Source organism: Neofelis nebulosa, chromosome X, assembly GCF_028018385.1.
Source record: "Neofelis nebulosa isolate mNeoNeb1 chromosome X, mNeoNeb1.pri, whole genome shotgun sequence".
NCBI lineage: Eukaryota > Metazoa > Chordata > Mammalia > Carnivora > Felidae > Neofelis > Neofelis nebulosa.
In genome coordinates, this window is record NC_080800.1 from 288,121 (window position 1) to 305,189 (window position 17,069).

Here is a 17,069-nt window from a genome sequence, read left to right on the forward strand (position 1 = left end):
AGTGACGCAGGGACCGGGGCGGCCCAGCTGGTTGAGGGTCCGACTCTTGGTTTCAGCTCAGGACTTGGTCCCAGGGTCCTGGCTGGACCCCACGAGAGCTCAGGGTGCAGCCTGCTTACGATTCCCACGCTCTCTCTGCCCCTCCCCCACTGGACTCTCTCTGAAAAAATTATACAAAGGAGTCAATAAATAAAAATTCTGCGGGGACACAACTACGAGTGTGTCAGCAGCATTAGCGTGAGCCAGTGCGTAAAACGTGAAACAGACCTGAGCAGGTCCAGGAAAATCTTGCTACATAAACCAGAAGATTTATTCCAAATAAATTAAAAAAAAAAAAAAAAGGAAGCTTTTACTCACTTGTTGACTTGTAAATAAATATCAGGGGAAGTTCAACAGTTCTTCAAAGTTTCAAAGGTACTTATGACAGAGACAGACACGTGGAAGGAAGGGACAGAGGGGAAGGGAGGGAGAGAGGCAGGGGCAAAGAGACAGAAGACAGGGAGAGGGAGGGAGGGAGGAGGGAGAGAAGGAGGGAGAGAAGGAGGTGCAAAGAGAGGGGAGAAAGGAAGAGGGACAGAGGGAGGGAGAGACTGAGGGAGACCAGGAGGGAGGGAGGGAGGGGGGAGAGACAGAAAGAGGGAGGGAGGGAGGGAAGGCCTGGGGGCCAGAGAGCCTGATGGAGTGAGAGGAGACAGAAAGAGAGGAAGGGGAGACGGGGAGGGAGAGGGAGGCAGGGAGAAGGACGGAGGCACGCAGAGAGGAAGAGTAACCCCCATTACTACTCATGGCATCTTAAGAAAAGGACCGGATCCGGGGCGCCTGGGTGGCGCAGTCGGTTAAGCGTCCGACTTCAGCCAGGTCACGATCTCGCGGTCTGTGAGTTCGAGCCCCGCGTCAGGCTCTGGGCTGATGGCTCGGAGCCTGGAGCCTGTTTCCGATTCTGTGTCTCCCTCTCTCTCTGCCCCTCCCCCGTTCATGCTCTGTCTCTCTCTGTCCCAAAAATAAATAAAAAACGTTGAAAAAAAAAAATTTAAAAAAAAAAAAAGAAAAGGACCGGATCCAAAGCCGGCTCACTTTAAACATCCCCCTTACCAGGAACATAAGGGAACCTCTCCCACCGGGACACGGCCTCTATGAAGACACCGGACTAACTTCACCCTTGACCCCAGCGGACATCCACCCCGCTGCTCCCCCGCTGCTCCCCGACAAGACCCCCCCTCCTCCCGCACACCCCAGCCAGAGCAATCAGGCCAGAAAACAAATTCAAGCCCCAGTTGGACGACTATCTATTCACACACAGTATGACCCCCCCCCCCCACCCCCAGGTAGAGAGGATCCTCATCTAATCTCATGGAGATCACTGCGCAAAACAGTAGTCTCTGCACCCAGCACCTGTGACGATTCAGAGTGTCACTGAGACAATGGCATCACAAAGGCAGGGAGAGGCATCCTTGCAGGAGTTGATACAAACCGGGAAGACCTACGCCCCTCCCGAGAACCCCTGCTGACGGAGTCACAGAGCCCTCAAGAAATGACAGGTGCTCATGCCCACGGGCCACCAAGGACCAGCAGAGTCAAGACTGCAGCACCCCGACTCTCCCAGGTGACCCCAACAGCAGACGGTCCCCAACTCTCACCAAGTGACCCAAAAGCAGACAGGCCCCAACTCTCACTGGGTGACCCCAACAGCAGACAGGCCCCAACTCTCACCAAGTGACCCCAACAGCAGACGGTCCCCGACTCTCACCGGGTGACCCCAACAGCAGACAGGTCCCGACTCTCACCAAGTGACCCCAACAGCAGATGGTCCCCAACTCTCACCAAGTGACCCAAAAGCAGACAGCCCCCAACTCTCACGAAGTGACCCCAACAGCAGAAAGTCCCCAAGTCTCACCAAGTGACCCAAACAGCAGACAGCCCCCGACTCTCACCGGGTGACCCCAATAGCAGACAGTCCCCGACTCTCACCAGGTGACCCCAACAGCAGACAGCCCCCGACTCTCACCAGGTGACCCCAATAGCAGACAGCCCCCAACTCTCACCGGGTGACCCCAACAGCACACAGCCCCCGACTCTCACCGGGTGACCCCAACAGCAGAGAGCCCCCGACTCTTACCGGGTGACCCCAACAGCAGACAGTCCCCGACTCTCTCACCAGGTGACCCCAACAGCAGACAGGTCCCGACTCTCACCAAGTGACCCCAACAGCAGATGGTCCCCAACTCTCACCAAGTGACCCAAAAACAGACAGCCCCCAACTCTCACCAGGTGACCCCAACAGCACACAGCCCCCCACTGTCACCAAGTGACCCAATGAGCAGCCAGTCCCCAACTCTCACCGGGTGACCCCAAAAGCACCCAACTGGAGAGTCCCCCAACTCTCCCCAAGGGACCCAAACAGCAGACGGTCCCCAACTCTCACCAGGTGACCCCAACAGCACACAGCCCCCAACTCTCACCAGGTGGCCCAAACACCGCCAGTCCCCAACTCTCTGCAGGTGACCCCAACAGCACACAGGCCCCCACTGTCACCAAGTGATCCCAACAGCAGACAGCCCCCAACTCTCACCAAGTGACCCAAGCAGCAGACGGTCCCCAACTCAAACAAAGTGACCCAAAGAGCAGACAGCCCCAACTCTCTGCAGGTGACCCCAACAGCACACAGCCCCCCACTCTCACCAAGTGACCCCAACAGCACACAGCCCCCAACTCTCCCCAGGTGACCCAAACACCGCCAGTCCCCTACTCTCACCAGGTGACCCCAACAGCACACAGGCCCCCACTGTCACCAAGTGATCCCAACAGCAGACAGCCCCCAACTCTCACCAAGTGACCCAAACAGCAGATGGCCCCCAACTCTCACCAAGTGACCCAAACAGCAGACAGGCCCCAACTCTCACCAAGTGACCCAAAGAGCAGATGGTCCCCAACTCTCACCAAGTGACCCAAAGAGCAGACAGGCCCCAACTCTCACCAGGTAACCCCAACAGCAGATGGTCCCCAACTCTCACCAAGTGACCCCAACAGCAGACGGTCCCCAACTCTCACCGGGTGACCCCAACAGCAGACAGGCCCCGACTCTCACCAAGTGACCCCAACAGCAGACGGTCTCCAACTCTCACCAAGTGACCCAAAAGCAGACAGCTCCCAACTCTCACCAGGTGACCCCAACAGCACACAGTCCCCCACTCACACCAAGTGACCCAAACAGCAGACAGCCCCCAACTCTCACCAGGTGACCCCAACAGCAGACAGCCCGCGACTCTCACCGGGTGACCCCAACAGCAGACAGCCCCCGACTCTCACCGGGTGACCCCAATAGCAGACAGTCCCCGACTCTCACCAGGTGACCCCAACAGCAGACAGCCCCCGACTCTCACCAGGTGACCCCAATAGCAGACAGTCCCCGACTCTCACCAGGTGACCCCAACAGCAGACAGCCCCCAACTCTTACCAAGGGACCCAAACAGGAGACAGGCCCTAACTCTCCCCAGGTGACCAAACAGCAGACAGGCCCCAAGTCTCACCGGGTGACCCCAACAGCACACAGCTCCCCACTCTCACCAAGTGACCCAATGAGTAGCCAGTCCCCAACTCTCACCAGGTGACCAAACAGCAGACAGGCCCCAAGTCTCACCGGGTGACCCCAACAGCACACAGCCCCCCACTCTCACCAAGTGACCCAATGAGCAGCCAGTCCCCAACTCTCACCGGGTGACCCCAACAGCACACGGTCCCCCAACTCTCCCCAAGGGACCCAAACAGCAGACGGTCCCCAACTCTCACCAAGTGAACCAAAAGCAGACAGGCCCCAACTCTCACCAGGTGACCCCAACAGCACACAGCCCCCAACTCTCACTGGGTGACCCCAAAAGCACACAGTCCCCCACTCTCCCCAGGTGACCCCAACAGCACACAGTCCCCAACTCTCACCAGGTGACTCCAACACCAGCCAGTCCCCAACTCTCCCCAGGTGACCACAACAGCAGACAGCCCCCAACTCTCACCAAGTGACCCAAAAGCAGACAGGCCCCAACTCTCACCAGGTGACCCCAACAGCAGACAGGCCCCAACTCTCCCCGGGTGACCCCAATAGCAGACAGCCCCCAACTCTCACCAGGTGACCCAATGAGCAGCCAGTCCCCAACTCTCACTGGGTGACCCCAACAGCACACAGTCCCCCAACTCTCCCCAAGGGACCCAAACAGCAGACGGTCCCCAACTCTCATCAAGTTACCCAAAAGCAGACAGGCCCCAACTCTCACCAGGCGACCAAACAGCAGCCAGGCCCCACGAACATCTCATCAGCCTCTTCACGCGAGCACTGACAAGAGGTTTCCACCACAACCTGGACCAAAGCTGGAGGCCGGACCTCCCGCTCGCTGGCCAGTGGCCGGCACCCGGGCGGGCCACGTGTGAATAAACACACGTTTGCATCCACGCATCACAAGACGCTCCAGAAACATGCAGCCATCTGTGCCAACTGCCTGTGGGCAAAGTCCAGGACAATTCAAGGAAAAACAATCATCTTTTCAAAAATGTTGTTGCAACAACCAGGCACTCAAAAAAAAAAAAACAAAAACAAAAACAAAAAACCCCAGAAACTTACGTAGAGCAACACATAAAAATTAACCCGAAACGGACCATAAATCTAAGTTAAAGGCAAAATATGGGGCCTGAGCGGCTGGATGGGTTAAGTGTCCGACTCTTGATCTTGGCTCAGGTGAGACGGGGCCCGAGGCGGGGGCTGGGCCGCCCGAAGCGCGGAGCCGGCTTGGGGTGCTCTCTCTCCGCCCCTCCCCTGCTTACATGCACTGTCTCTCAAAATAAATAAACAAACTTTAAAAAATAAAAGAAAGGGGCGCCTGGGTGGCTCAGTCGGTTGAGCGCCGACTTCGGCTCAGGTCACGATCTCGCGGTCCGTGAGTTCGAGCCCCGCATCGGGCCCCTGTGCTGACAGCTCAGAGCCCGGAGCCTGTTTCAATTCTGTGTCTCCCTCTCTCTGACCCTCCCCCATTCATGCTCTGTCTCTCTCTGTCTCAAAAATAAATAAACGTTAAAAAAAAAAAAAAAAAAAAAGAAAGCTGTTGAGCCATGGCAAAAAACTTTAAAAAAAAATAAATAAATAAATAAAAAATAAAAAAATAAAAAATAAAAGAAAAACCTATGAAACTTCTAACAGAAACAGGACAAAATCTTTTTGAGCTGAGTCTCGCAAAGAGTGCTTAGATTACAGTATGCCCTTTTTGGGACAAAAAGAAAATAATCGATAAATTGTCCTTCGCGAACATTACAAACTTTTCTGCTTCGAAGACAAGAGTAAAAAGAGAAAGTCACAGGGCTGCAGACTTCGCAAATCCTCAGCCTCTTACGGGAATAGTATACACACACACAGAGAACACTAACAATACAACTCAGAGCCTAATGAAGAGAAAACAGGTAAAAGATTTGAATCAACACGTCAGCAAAGACACACAACCCAAAACCAAAAGAAAGAAACCAACAAACCGCCTATGGAGAGATGCTCAACACCGTTAGGTTTTTTTTTTTTTTTTTTCAACTTTTTTTTTTTTTTTTTTTTGGGACAGAGAGAGACAGAGCATGAACGGGGGAGGGGCAGAGAGAGAGGGAGACACAGAATCGGAAACAGGCTCCAGGCTCTGAGCCATCAGCTCAGAGCCTGACGCGGGGCTCGAACTCACGGACCGCGAGATCGTGACCTGGCTGAAGTCGGACGCTTAACCGACTGCGCCACCCAGGCGCCCCAACACCGTTAGGTTTTAGGAAGCATGTATGAAAACCACGGTGGGGCTCCTGGGGGGAGGGGGGGGTGTCAGTCAGGTAAGTGTCCAATTCTGGATTCTGGCTCAGGTCTTGATCTCAGGATTGTGACTTTAAGCCCCACACTGGGCTCCCAGCTGGGCACAGAGCCTACTGGAAACAGGACAGGACAAGGAAGCAGTGAGACCCAACACGCCCACGTTCCAGAAAGCGTGTTAAGAATCCCTGGCGATACCCAGGGCTGCTGAGGAAATGCAGGAACCAGAGCCCTGGGTCCTCCCTTGCGGGATGTAAAACGCCACAACCACTTTGGAAAACGGTCTGGCAGTTTTTTCAAACCTGACGTGTGCATCGCCCACGAAACCCAGTATTTCCACGTTCGGTACGAACCTGAGAGAAACGAAGGAAAACATGGGTCCGCACAAAACTCGTTTGCAGATGTCCTCGGCAGAGCTCATCGTGACGCTGAGCACAGGGGGAACCACCCGGGGACAGGCCGTGGTCCCTCCACACAACGCAGCAAGGACACAACAACCAGGCAGGGGACACCGGGGAGCTCGACCGCCCGTGATCTGTGTCCCAGGGCAGCCGTTCAGAACACAGCTGCGGGAGGACGCAGGTGTTGCCGAAACACTGGCTACACTGGGGAGCAGGCTGGGGGGGGGGGGGGGTCTCCGCAGCGGAAGGGAGTTTTGAGGGTCCTACATGGAGGAGCACCACCCATTCACCCGTCGGGCACGGTGGTCCTGCTCCCTCTGCAGTGTCTCTGCAGGTGCCGGGAGGGGGCAGGCCCTCAAAAGGTGACAGGCACATGAGGTCGGCTGCGAGCCGCAGGGGACACTAAGCTGTCCTGATGTACATGCAGGCAGCGTCCCTGGTGGCGGGGGAGAGCCCAGGTACACGGTCACACACGCATCCCCGGCCAAGGCGTCAGTCTGGGAAGCGAGACAGCCATGCAGGTGCCTTCCGGGAGCCTCAGGACAGCAGCCCCCACCGCCACGGACCCCTGGACCCCTCCTCGCGGAGCCCCTGCAACCGCACCCCCCTCCTCATGGACACCCTGCACCCACCTCTTCATGGACATCCTGCACCCCTCCTCATGGAACCCCTGCACCTCCCCTCCTCATGGACCCCTGCAGCTTATTTCCTGGAAAACGTGGATCTTACAAAGGACTCGCATCCAGGTTATATAGAAAGAGCTCTTACAACTCAATCGTTAAAAGGTACCCCGATTTTGAAAGCAGGGAAAAGACTGGAACAGAGGCTTCACGTCGGCGAAAGGGCCGCTGAAAACTCGCTCACCTTCACCGGAAAGCAGAGGTAAGAGCGCAAATGAAACCGCGAGGCACAACACATTGGCCCCAGCGGCTGAAACAAAACGTCTCAGGACTCGCGGTGCCGGTGGGGACGCAGAAGTGCGAGAACCTGCACGCACACACGCTGGCGGACACGAGGACGTGCACGCGCACCGGACCCGTGGCGAGAACCCGCACGCGCACGGGACCGGACGGCTTGCAGAAGCGCTTTTGGCTCTGTCGTGGAGGGGACACGGACTTCCCACACGAGTCCGCAGGCCCCGTCCACGAGAAGTGAAAACGCGTGTCCACAAAGACCCAGACGCGAACATTCCCGGCAGCGTCACTCACAGCAAAGAGCGGACGCGACCGCGGGACCCGTCGATACGGAATGACGAACAGCCCGTGGCGGACGCACGCACGGGAGGCCAGCTGCGCAATGAAGAGACCGAGCGCCGACACACACGCCAAGGACCAGCACGTCCACGGCCCGTGCTCCACCAAAGCAGGCGCAGGACGCGAGGTTCTCCAAAGCAGCCACGGGTGGGTGGGTGCTCGTGGCCCCGACTCGTGGGAACCTGGAGGACAGAGGGTTCTGCACCTGGACCCTCGTGCCCCGGAAGCCACTGCAACAAGGCTCACTTGTGAATTAATCTCCCTTTCTCTCTCTGCCGTCTCTACTCCTATATTCGCACGGGTGCCACGGGCTCCAGCCGGGCAATCTGGCGTGACCCTCTTCACGTGCCTGCACGCCACAGCCATTTGTGGGCACCGTGCTCTGTGTCCAGGCCCCGGGGAAGGAGCAGGGAGCAGAAGGATAAAACCGGTGCCCTGCTGCAGCTTACCGTCAGCTGGGGAAGACAGGCTAAGAAAGTAAACCTGCCGAGCACGTCCCGTCAGATGTCCACGGGTGGGGTGAGAGACGGGAGTGGGAGGGGGCAGGGACCCCGCACCCAGAACCTCAGAAGGGCGCCTTACTAGGGAATAGGGTCTTTGCAGAGGAGATTAAGTGAAGGATCTGAGGTGGGCTCATCCTGGATGAGGGGGGCCCTGACTGCAACGGCAGGTGTCCTTGTAAGAGACAGAAGAGGGACACACACGCAGAGGAGAAGCCCCGTGACGCGAGGCAGAGACGGGAGGGACGCGGCCACGAGCCCAGGGGCGCCTGGGGCCCCAGAAGCTGGAAGAGGCAGGAAGGAGCCTCCGGAGGGAGTGTGGTCCTGCCCCGCCTGGGTCTCAGCCTTCTGGTCTCCAGAGCTGGGGGGGTTCACTCCTGTGGTTTTGAGCTGCTCACTGGTCTCCGTTAGGGCAGCTCCAGGGGCCACCAGCCTGTGGGAAGGAGGGCCTCAGTGACAGCCCAGGAGAGGCCCGCAGGGTGACCAGGGAGCGCGGGTCAGCCAGGGTGAGCCCTGCGGTGCAGGGGTGTGGGGAAAGCAAAGGGGCAGCGTGGGGAGGGAGCGATGGGTGGCGTGCGGCAGGCACCACGAGAGCCGGCTGGACGCACAGGACCCTTCGTTCATAAAGACTGAGGGCCCGGCCACGAGCCCAGACGCTGCTGAACCGCTCCCCCAGGTCTCGGATCAGGAGGGGCTTCACGGGGGGGACGGCATCAGCAACACAACGCAGACGTGACCGTGAAGGGCACCAGCGCTGGGGGCCACTGCTTCCAACCGCCGTTCAGTCTGCATCATCACCTTCTCCTTGAGGGGCGAGCACATCCTTCGGGGCTGCAGACAAGTGAAGGTCCCTGTGGGGACGGGACACCCGGCGTGTCCACACCTCTCTGAGTCCCGTGGTCCTCGGGCGGCACCGTGGAGGGGAGTGACACCTGTCGGGCCTGCTCCCCGGGAGGACCCGCTCCCAGGTACAACCAGGTCCCAGGCTGGACCTGCCCGTGGGGCCGTGGAGGGAAGTGTCCTGGGATCCGCGTGCACAGTCCAAGACCTGCCCGCCCGTCTGCCACCTGAGCCTCACAGGGCTCTTTTTTTTTTTTAAGTTTATTTATTTATTTTTTAAAAATTTTTTTAACGTTTATTTATTTTTGAGACAGAGAGAGACACAGCATGAACGGGGGAGGGGCAGAGAGAGAGGGAGACACAGAATCAGAAACAGGCTCCAGGCTCCGAGCCGTCAGCCCAGAGCCCGACGCGGGGCTCGAACCCGCGGACCGCGAGATCGTGACCTGAGCTGAAGTCGGACGCCCAACCGACTGAGCCACCCGGGCGCCCTAAAGTTTATTTATTTTGAGAGAGACACAGACAGCGAGTGGCAGAGGAGCGGAGAGAGGAGGAGAGAGAATCCCAGGCAGGCTCTGCCCTGTCCGCGTCAAGCCCCATGTGGGGCTCCAACTCGTGACCCGCGGGATCATGACCTGAGCCAAAACCGAGATGTTTAACCTGCTGAGCCACCCGGGCGCCCCGAACCTCACAGGACTCTTATCCGCTCCCTATTAGCTTTTTAAGAAACAAATTAGGACTCTACTTAGCGCATTTTATGCATGAACGTTTTTCTGAAGTTAATTACCATTTCTGGGGGGAAAAGACTTTTCGGGAAGGAAGGAAGAGTGTGGCACAAACTATGTTTCTCAGGAAGCACTCTTGATGTTTTAAGGACGTTTTTAAAGCATCAAACATCTGACATGTGGCTGTAGGTTTTACAGCCATCGATTTACTCAGCGGCGTCTGCGGCAGGCAGAAGTGGGCCATCAGCGAGCACGTTGGCACGGCTCCGACTGAAGTCCTCCAGGGGTGAGGAGTGACTCCGTTCTCAGCCGTGTGCGCTGAAAACGCTCCGGGACGTGCCGGAGAACTAGGCCGTCATCCGTGCAAGTCAGGTGCTCATCTCGGGACATCGTTTCCTCTACGAAACGCGAATTAAAGTGGCACAAGGTTACTGGGGGGCTCCGGGGGGGCTCAGCAGCGAGTGCAGCAACCGACTCTTGCTTCCGGCTCAGGTCACGGTCTCAGGGTCATGGGATCGAGGCCTGTGTCGGCCTCAGAGCTCGGCTCTCTCTCCCTCGGCCCCTCTGCCCACTGACGCTCTCCTCTTTCCGAGATTAAAAAAAAAAAAAAAAAAAAAAAAAAACTTTAAATAAAATAGGGCGGCAGGAGGTTACTGGGACGCACACCCCCCGGAGGGGCCGGAGGAGCTCTCAGCCAGTCACTGGGCAAGCTGGGCCCTCAGCTGCTGTCCTCACTGTGCCGTGTCCTTTGCACGTGGCAGCCGCGCCCACCAGCCCCACAGGACGGGCGGCACCTCGACCTGCGTCTCCTGGGCTTTGTCGCTGGGAGAGGACGTAGGTAAACAAACAGCCCGTTCACGTTACGCTCTGGCTTCCCTTCAAAAGAGCTTCCTCAGACGCAGTCAGTGTTCTGAGCGGCACAGACGTGCTGGCTGGGATCGCGGGTGACGGACGCACGGAGCCCTTCCTGCTCAGGACCCCGCTTTGCCCACGTAGAGCCGGCAAGACGTGCCCAGTGCCCCTCTCACGTAACACGTCGGCCGAACACACGGCGCCATCAGTGTCTAGCGAGCGTCCCTGGGCGGGTCACGCACACGGCCACCCAGCACTCCGTGCGCGTCGGGGCTGCCGTGTGTCGTTTCCACGGTCTGCGCTCCTCCCGCCCCTCCCTCCCAGCTGCAGAACCCAAGCCGCTGGGCTGCAAAGGGCTCGCGGTCAGCCGTCGTGTGTCTGTGCCCGTGGGAAGGGTTTCTCCACGGTGAGAATCTGTGCCTCAGAGCCCCGAGCACCAGCCCTCCGTGCCCTGCCCGCCCGCGGCCGGACATCGGGTCTCTCTCTGTAACCGCGGCCTGACGCGATGCGCTGATGGGGACTATGGGAAGGGGCCTTACCATCGGGACCCAGTAAAAAGATGGGCCCTCTCGGGTAACTCGTTCTCGACATTCAACGGATACGGTCCATAAAATTCCAAATACGCGAAGACGTGTTTAAAGCCAACTTCAAATCCCACACGAGATCGTCACTACTTTCTGAAAATTCTTGGGGAGAAAAGCATTCCGCTCTCCCTCAAAACCACTCCCTGCGCCGGTCACGGAAACCGCGAACCAGAGGAGGAAACTATCTCCACCGGGCCTCCGCGAGCGGTTCCCGCCGACATCTGTGACTCCGGCGTGCGGACCTGCCAGACCCTCCGTGACCCCTCCTGCGCCCAGACTCCCTGCAGGTCCACACACCTGCCAGCCGCTCCCAGCATCCCGCCCCTAGGGTCCTGGGCACACCCCGCCCCCACGGCACGCACACGTTTCAGACGCCTGTGCAGCCAGCAGTGGAAGCAAGTGCGCGTCCCAGCCCAGAGCGCTGCGTCCCGGCCAACCCCTCAGACGCACAGCCACGGGTCCCGGCTCTCATCCGCAGGCCCTCCGCTGTCAGCCCGCTCAGGCCGCCGGGCAGGACGCTCATCATCGGGTCGCCCGTCTGAACTTCCTTCCTGCAACGCCCGCCCTTCGCCCCTTCCCACTAAATCCAGTGATTTCCCCGAGTCCCCTCGGTTCCTGCAATTTCTCCCAGTGGAGACAACCAAGCTCTCCCTGCTTCGAGCACCCGAGGAACTTAATCCCCACTTGTCTGTGCCTCGTTGGTTGCCCTACAGAAATACGTCCTGTTCGCCCAAGTGGCCCTCCTCGGGCAGGGCTGACCTGCCGATACCTCCAGCCCCAAGAGCGTTCACACAAGGTCACACGGTCACAAAATACAAGAATTCACTTCTGAGTGGTGTTGGGCTTTATGACCGCAACGTACCGAAACACAAAGCGGGCAGTTCACGTAGTACGAGCTCACATTCCCGGACGCTGCGAATGCCACTCTGAGGACCTCAGCGATCCCGGGGAATACGAATGCCATGTTGGGGACCTTAGGTATCCCGGTGACTATGAATGCCATGTCGGGGACCTCAGCAATCCCGGGGACTACGAATACCACGTTGGGGACCTCAGCAATCCCGGGGACTCTGAATGCCACATTGGGGACCTCAGCAAACCCAGGGACTACAAATGCCACATCGGGGACCTAAGCAATCCCGGGGACTATGAACGCCATGCCGGGGACTACGAATGCCATACTGGGGACCTCAGGTATCTCGGTGACTATGAATGCCACGTTGAGGACCTCAGCAATCCCGGGGACTACGAATGCCACGTCGGGGACCTCAGCAATCCCGGGGACTACGAATGCCATACTGGGGACCTCAGGTATCTCACTGACTATGAATGCCATGTTGGGGACCTCAGCAATCCTGGGGACTACAAATGCCACGTTGAGGACCTCAGCAATCCCGGTGACTACGAATGCGTCGGGGACCTTAGGTATCCAGGTGACTACGAATGCCACGTCGGGAACCTTAGGTATCCAGGTGACTATGAATGTCACGTCGGGGACCTTAGGTATCCAGGTGACTACAAATGCCATGTCGGGGACCTCAGCAATCCCGGGGACTATGAATGCCACGTCAGGGAACTCAGCAACCCCAGGGACTACGAATACCACATTGGGGACCTCAGCAATCCCGGGGACTCTGAATGCCACATTGGGGACCTCAGCAAACCCAGGGACTACAAATGCCACGTTGGGGACCTAAGCAATCCCGGGGACTACGAATGCCACGCCGGGGACTACGAATGCCATACTGGGGACCTCAGGTACCTCGGTGACTACGAATGCCATGTTGGGGACCTCAGCAATCCTGGGGACTACAAATGCCACGTTGAGGACCTCAGCAATCCCGGGGACTACGAATGCCACGTCGGGGACTATGAATGCCATGCTGGGGACCTCAGCAATCCCGGGGACTACGAATGCCATACTGGGGACCTCAGGTACCTTGGTGACTACAAATGCCATGTTGGGGACCTCAGGTACCTCGGTGACTACGAATGCCATGTTGGGGACCTCAGCAATCCCGGTGACTACGAATGCCACGCCAGGGACCTCAGCAATCCCGGGGACTACGAATGCCACGTCGGGGACCTCAGCAAACCCGGGGACTACGAATGCCACGCCAGGGACCTCAGCAATCCCGGGGACTACGAATGCCATGCTGGGGACCTCAGCAATCCCGGGGACTACGAATGCCATGCTGGGGACCTCAGCAATCCCGGTGGCTACGAATGCCATGCTGGGGACGGATAAGACTGTCCCCACTAGAGTAAGCTTTCTGAGCTCTGGCCCTTGTCACACATCCCACTGCTTCAGAAAACGAGCGATTCGGGCAAAATTCTCTAGAGCCCTGAGGCCGTGCAGTTCAGGGGGGCAGGGAACTGGGCCAGAGCTCAAGGGATGGTCGGAGAGGGGGGGGGCCTGCAGGTGTAGAGATAAGCCACGCGGTCTCTAGCTCTGCCTTGGAGACTGCTTCCCGTGTCCTTGGAGACGGACTTTCTGGGAAGCGTCCTAGATCCCTTAGAACGGCTCAGAAAACCAGCCGTAATTTAGGGCCAAGCGGGTCTCTGCAGGGCCGTACAGCTCGCCATGTCCGTTCGTGCTTGGGAAACCAGTGACTCAGCGGTACTCTGATAGCCTGCGTGGTGGACGGGACGCTAGGTCCAACGGGAACGTTTAGAACGTCACCAACAAGTCCCCCTGGAACGTTCTGAACACTGCAGGCTTTAGGACTACCGTAGGTACATTGTGCGCACCCAACCATACCTTTTTGTGTAACACCTGGGGACGTTTTACTACTGTACGCGGACGCAGTATTAAATGCTAGGAATCAACAGTCTCGTACACCTCTGACCGCCTCTAACCATTGCAGACGATTTAAGGCCAGAAGTAGACAAGTGAGGGATGAAACCTCTAAGATTCTTACTGAAGTGGGGGATAAACTGCCGAGAAGCGGATGCCTAAAACCAAAAGTCGAAGAAATTGGACACAAACTTCAAAATTCCGACCAACCTGGGACTCAGGCAACGATAAAATATTTCAGCTGCGGGGCTTCCTTCAGGGGGGGAAAAACACCAGCCTAAAGATGAAAGTTTTCACGGCCCACATTCTCCCACCGGCCTCCTCCACCACCACCACCACCGAGCCACACGTGGACATGCGACCCAAGTTACCTTCATAGCTGTTAGCAGAAGCAAGAGTCACTTACTACTCTGGTCCCTGCGGATCTACGAGGAGGCCCTCGAACGTGTGACCCATTCCTGGGGCTAGTGGCGGCTCCCAGCGGGAGCACGGCGGACGCGGGGGCTGGGCTGGGCGCCCCCAGGCTATCGAACACACCGGGCTTGCAGGCGGGGGCTGCCGCTGCCAACAGGGGCCCGGGCTGCCCCGCGTCCCCGGCGCCCATCTCGGTCCTCCCGGGCGTCTTGATCCTTTGCAAGCAGTCCTGCAGCATCGTCTGCGTGCTGGACTCGCTGAGCCAGCACAGGAACAGCTCGTCCACCTTCATTTTCAGGACGGGCTGCAGGACTTTGCCGGGCGGCATCTCCGAGACTCGGACGCTCCTTCCCCGGGAGCCCCCTCCACCGTGTGCACCCCCGCCTGACGCCAGGAACCGGGGTCTGGCCTGAATGCACCTGGGCGGGGCAGATGAAGGCCGCCGGTGGGGGGTTGCGGGCCTAGGGTCCGGGTCCGGGCAGGTGGGGGTAGCAGGCCGGAAGCCCAGGGAGGCGGGGTTCGCAGGCCTGAAGCCCAGGGAGGCAGGGTTCGCAGCGGAGCCCGGGGTCCGGGGAGGCGTGGTTCGCAGGCCCGGAGCCCGGGTTCAAGGGGAGGCGGGGTTCGCAACTGAGCCCGGGTTCCCGGGGAGGCGGGGTTCGCAACTGAGGCCGGGTTCCCGGGGAGGCGGGGTTCGCAACTGAGGCCGGGTTCCCGGGGAGGCGGGGTTCGCAACTGAGGCCGGGTTCCTGGGGAGGCGGGGTTCGCAGGCCCGGGGTCCGGGGACGCGGGTGAGGGTAGTGCCGGGGTTCCGGCCTGAGGGCGCCGCCGGCGGGGTTCCGGCCTGAGGGCGCCGCCGGCGCCTCGGGGGCTGCGCGGACCCCGAGGCCCAGCGAGGCGTACCGGCAGGACCGCGGAGAGGCCCGCGCAGCTCTGGGCAGCTTCAAAACGGGCGCGCCGGCCGCGCTCCCAAAGAAGGTCGCCTACGTCGTGCGTCACCGCGACGCGTGGCGTCATCACGGCGGCCCCGGGCGCCGCAGGCCGGCGTGCACGGGACCGGCTGGGGCCTCGCCGGGGGGCTCTGCGGGGATGTAGGGGCTTTGCGAGGAGGGGGACGCAAGAGCGGCGGCCACCGGACATGACCACGTTCCGCTTTTAGGCTTTTTTCGGGTTGCGGCACACGCCCGAGAGACCGGAGGGCCGCGGAAGTGTGAGCATGCGCCGCGCGTGCGTGCTGGCCGTGGTGGCGGCGGGGGGGGGGGGGGCGGGGTGGAGTGGCGATGTAGCCTGCCGGTTCGGCCATGCGCAGTACGTGCCAGCCGAGAGCGAGCCGGCATGGCGTCTGTCGGGCGACCACGGGCGGCCGTGCGCAGTGGGTGCCCACCGGGAGCGCGCGCGGGCATGCGCAGTGCGTGCATGCCGAGCACAAGAACGCGACTGCGCGCTGCGGCTGTCGAGAGCGAGCTCGAGGCTGGGGCTGCAGATTTCATAAGTAGGCAACCCCGTTTACGTTAATTTTGTTTCTCGCACGGTAAGGAAGGTTTGCAGACGTAGATCTCTTAAAAATTGGCTGCTTAGCGTGAGAACGTACTGCTTTTGTAATTGCAAAAATAATAAATCTCTTTTGCGGGAGGTGAAATTAGTTACTGAAATGGCCTTTTGCACCCCCCCACCCCCAGTAGCCTATTTGCGTTTGTGCTTTTAACAGACTCGTTCAGTCACGCACGTTGCACGACATGCACCTCCTTCCTCTTGTGTCTCAAGTTGTTTTCTTCCTAACGTGATTTTGCAAAAAAAAAAAAAAAAAAAAAGTTTTCACTGGGGTCTGCTCCCTCTTTTAGGGGTCCTTTGAAGGTTTTACGAGCTGGATTCTGCTTCTCAGCAGTATAAGTATATATAGCTAGACTCACTAACCCTCTGGTTTTATTTTGCGTGTGTGATGATTTCAAACCCAGTCTGTGTTGCCTACCTGCAGATAAAAATCGGCGTATGCTCTCTTCGGGAGGGCGCCATAACGCAGGAATTCTGTGAAGTTGTTTCTGTTAATTGGGAAGCAAAATGCTTGTGTGCCATACTGTCATTTCTGGAGAGAAGTAAATATTAATACAGATGGCCCTTTGGGTTTATCACATACAGACATCTTGTCCAGGAACAAATGCGCCTTTCACCCCGGGTCTGCGAAGGAGCTGCCACTCACTGCCCTGTGCATCGCTGTGGTTTTGGCGGGGAAAGGGCTTTTTTGAGCTCCTGCACAAGGTGTCTTTATACGCCCGGGGCCCGGGGCGTAGTGGTGGGGCCCAAGGCAGTGCCTGTGTGGTTGCCAGCCGGACAGAAATAAGGTCCGGGACAGAAACAGAATGCACCCTCAGTATGTGCTGGCCCCCGCAAAGATCCTGGCCTGGGAGGACAAACGTGCTGTGGGGCCCTGAGACCCCCCCCCCCCCGGGGCCAGGGTTGTGCACAGTCGCCCCTAAACAGGAGCAAAGTCTGCTGATTACAGGAAGGATGCCCCCCCTGGTCCTGCCTGACTTCCAGGGAGTGTCAGGAGGCTCCCAGGAGAGACGGGTGGGGGTGGGGAGTGTGCCAGTGGAGAGGTAGATTCCAGAAGTTCTGCATTCCAGGGGTGGGGGGCAAGGAACAGCTGAGTCAACTTCCCTGGGGTATTATCCAGGGGGAGGTTGGAGAGGAGGGTGCTGGCATGGTTCGCGGGCACCTTCGTTCATCCACCTGAGTGCAGTTCCCTCTGTGGACAACCCACCTGGCCCCTCGAAGCAGCTGGTCTGCACGTCCTCAGCCTCGGACAGGCAGACTCTCCTGCCTCCCATCACTGAGTAACATGACTAACAAAATAACAACGTGCGTGCCTGCAGAGCCAAGGAGGCCGATGG

The 17,069-nt window shown here is 58.7% G+C and overlaps 1 protein-coding gene across 1 annotated transcript in view; it reads right to left on the minus strand.

Annotated features, from left to right (window-relative positions):
* The window catches only part of PPP2R3B (protein phosphatase 2 regulatory subunit B''beta), a 68,115-nt gene extending 53,189 nt beyond the window's left edge, over nt 1–14,926 (minus strand). The window contains exon 1 of the mRNA XM_058714633.1: nt 14,177–14,926. Within this exon, the coding sequence (XP_058570616.1) occupies nt 14,177–14,512 (336 nt within the window). The 5' untranslated portion in view covers nt 14,513–14,926. The remainder of the gene's footprint in view (nt 1–14,176) is intronic.
* Between the last annotated feature and the right edge of the window lie 2,143 nt (nt 14,927–17,069).